Genomic DNA, 1757 nt, shown 5'->3' with positions numbered 1-1757 from the left:
AAGCCCGCCCGCCCCCGCCGCCCCCGGCCCCCCGCCGTGCTCCCCTCGGAGCGCCCGTACCAGTGCAAAGACTGCGGCAAGCGCTTCGTGTACCGCTCCAAGCTGGCCACCCACCAGTGGACCCACTGCGCCGAGCGCCCCTACAAATGTCCCGATTGCCCCAAGAGCTTCAGCTACCCTTCCAAGCTGGCCGCCCACCGCCGAACCCACACGGGCGAGCGGCCGTACCCCTGCACCCTGTGCCCCAAGCGCTTTGGACACCGCTCCAAGCTGGCCGCCCACCAGTGGATCCACACCCCGGAGCGCCCCTACAAATGTGCCGACTGCCCCAAGAGCTTCTGCTACCCCTCCAAGCTGGCCGCCCACCGCCGCACGCACACGGGGCAGCGCCCTTACCCCTGCACCCGCTGCGGGAAGAGCTTCTGCTATCCGTCCAAGCTGGCCGCCCATCAGCAGATCCACGCGGCCGCCGCGGCGGGACGTCCCTACCCGTGCATGCGCTGCAGCAAGAGCTTCCGGCAGCTCCGCAACCTCACGCTCCACCAGCGGGTGCACGAGGACGCCGAGGCGGAGAGTGACTTGTCCCAAAACAAGGGCCACAGCAACGGGGAGAGGCCTTAGGGCAGAGCTTTCGGGGACTGGACAACGGGAGGGAGGAGGGTGGTTGGCGTTTGAACACTTGGTGGCTGCGGTGGGATCATTTTGTACGTAGCTGAACGTGACAAGGGAGGGATTTGGAATTACGTGAAGACGCCCCTCTGTTGACTCACAGCCTCTCGGCCCGTGGTGCTGTTTGCTTCTCCCGGCCCTCCCAAGTCGAAGCGCTCCTCAGACCCACTTGTGTACAGTCCACTGACAAACGATCCGAGTTCTTTACTAAGAGTCACTCCAATTCTGCAGCAAGGAAGAACGTATTCTGCGACCTGAATAACGTCTGCGACCTTGTACGTCGGGTTTATTTCGCTTGGACCTGTCTCCTTTCAGCTCGTGTCGAGGAATCGTACATAACACCGAGGTCCCACTCTCCCACACAGAAATCCGTTCCTTACGAAATCCGTTTTGGGAAATGACACTTTGACTCCCCACCCTCACCCCAATTTTTAGCATCACAAGAAAGCAGAATTCTGTCTTTGCTTTGCACAGGGGGAGAGATGAACTGTCCAGTGCTGGGGCGGTATGTATTCTGTGGCTTTTTCATTTGCACATGTGCACAACAACTGTAATAACCCCTTGGAATCTCTCTCCTTGCAGTCGGAGACCTGCCCTTGCCAATGTTCTGAACGTCAGTTACGTACTGCAGCCTACCTGGTGTTTTGTGAACTGGGGTGGGGCTTAAATCATGTGGTTCCCAAAATGGGAGGCTGAAAAACACAGTAGCGAGCTATGGTATATCGCTCTGGCCCTGTGTGACTGGAAGCCCTGTCTGATCTAACATGCCTGTTTTAAGGGACAAAAAAGGCTTCAAGCCCTTGTGAAGGCAAAGGTAAGCCTGAAAAAAGGAAACATATTTGGAATTCCTGGACCGCATCAGAGGCCAGAAGAGCGATTCTGCACAACCGAAGCCTGCCCGTTCCATGTCTAACCGAAGCAGAATAACTTTTGCAAAACACACGTAATTTATGTAACCTCTTGAATCCAGTGTTTTCTTTTTTGTTTTCGGTGTAATACCTAGGCCACAAGCAGCGCAGCCTGCTGGTCAGATACACGCAGACTGGTAGTCCTGGCTCCGAGGGCGTTTCGTTTTGCCATTCAGGTGC

The 1757-nt window shown here is 56.9% G+C and overlaps 1 protein-coding gene across 1 annotated transcript; it reads left to right on the top strand.

Moving 5' to 3' along the window:
* Positions 1-30: 30 nt before the first annotated feature.
* On the top strand, positions 31-1606 carry LOC107124912 (zinc finger protein 575-like; the record flags this gene model as incomplete). Its single annotated transcript, XM_015428407.1, has 1 exon — positions 31-1606. A coding segment is annotated over one exon (591 nt), but the record flags the coding sequence as incomplete, so codon positions are not given.
* Positions 1607-1757: the final 151 nt, after the last annotated feature.

Source organism: Gekko japonicus, unplaced genomic scaffold (genome assembly GCF_001447785.1).
Source record: "Gekko japonicus isolate JY-2015 unplaced genomic scaffold, Gekko_japonicus_V1.1 scaffold20000, whole genome shotgun sequence".
Lineage (NCBI taxonomy): Eukaryota > Metazoa > Chordata > Lepidosauria > Squamata > Gekkonidae > Gekko > Gekko japonicus.
The sequence above is the reverse complement of the archived record's forward strand: the minus strand, read 5'-3'. Positions and strand labels throughout refer to the sequence as shown.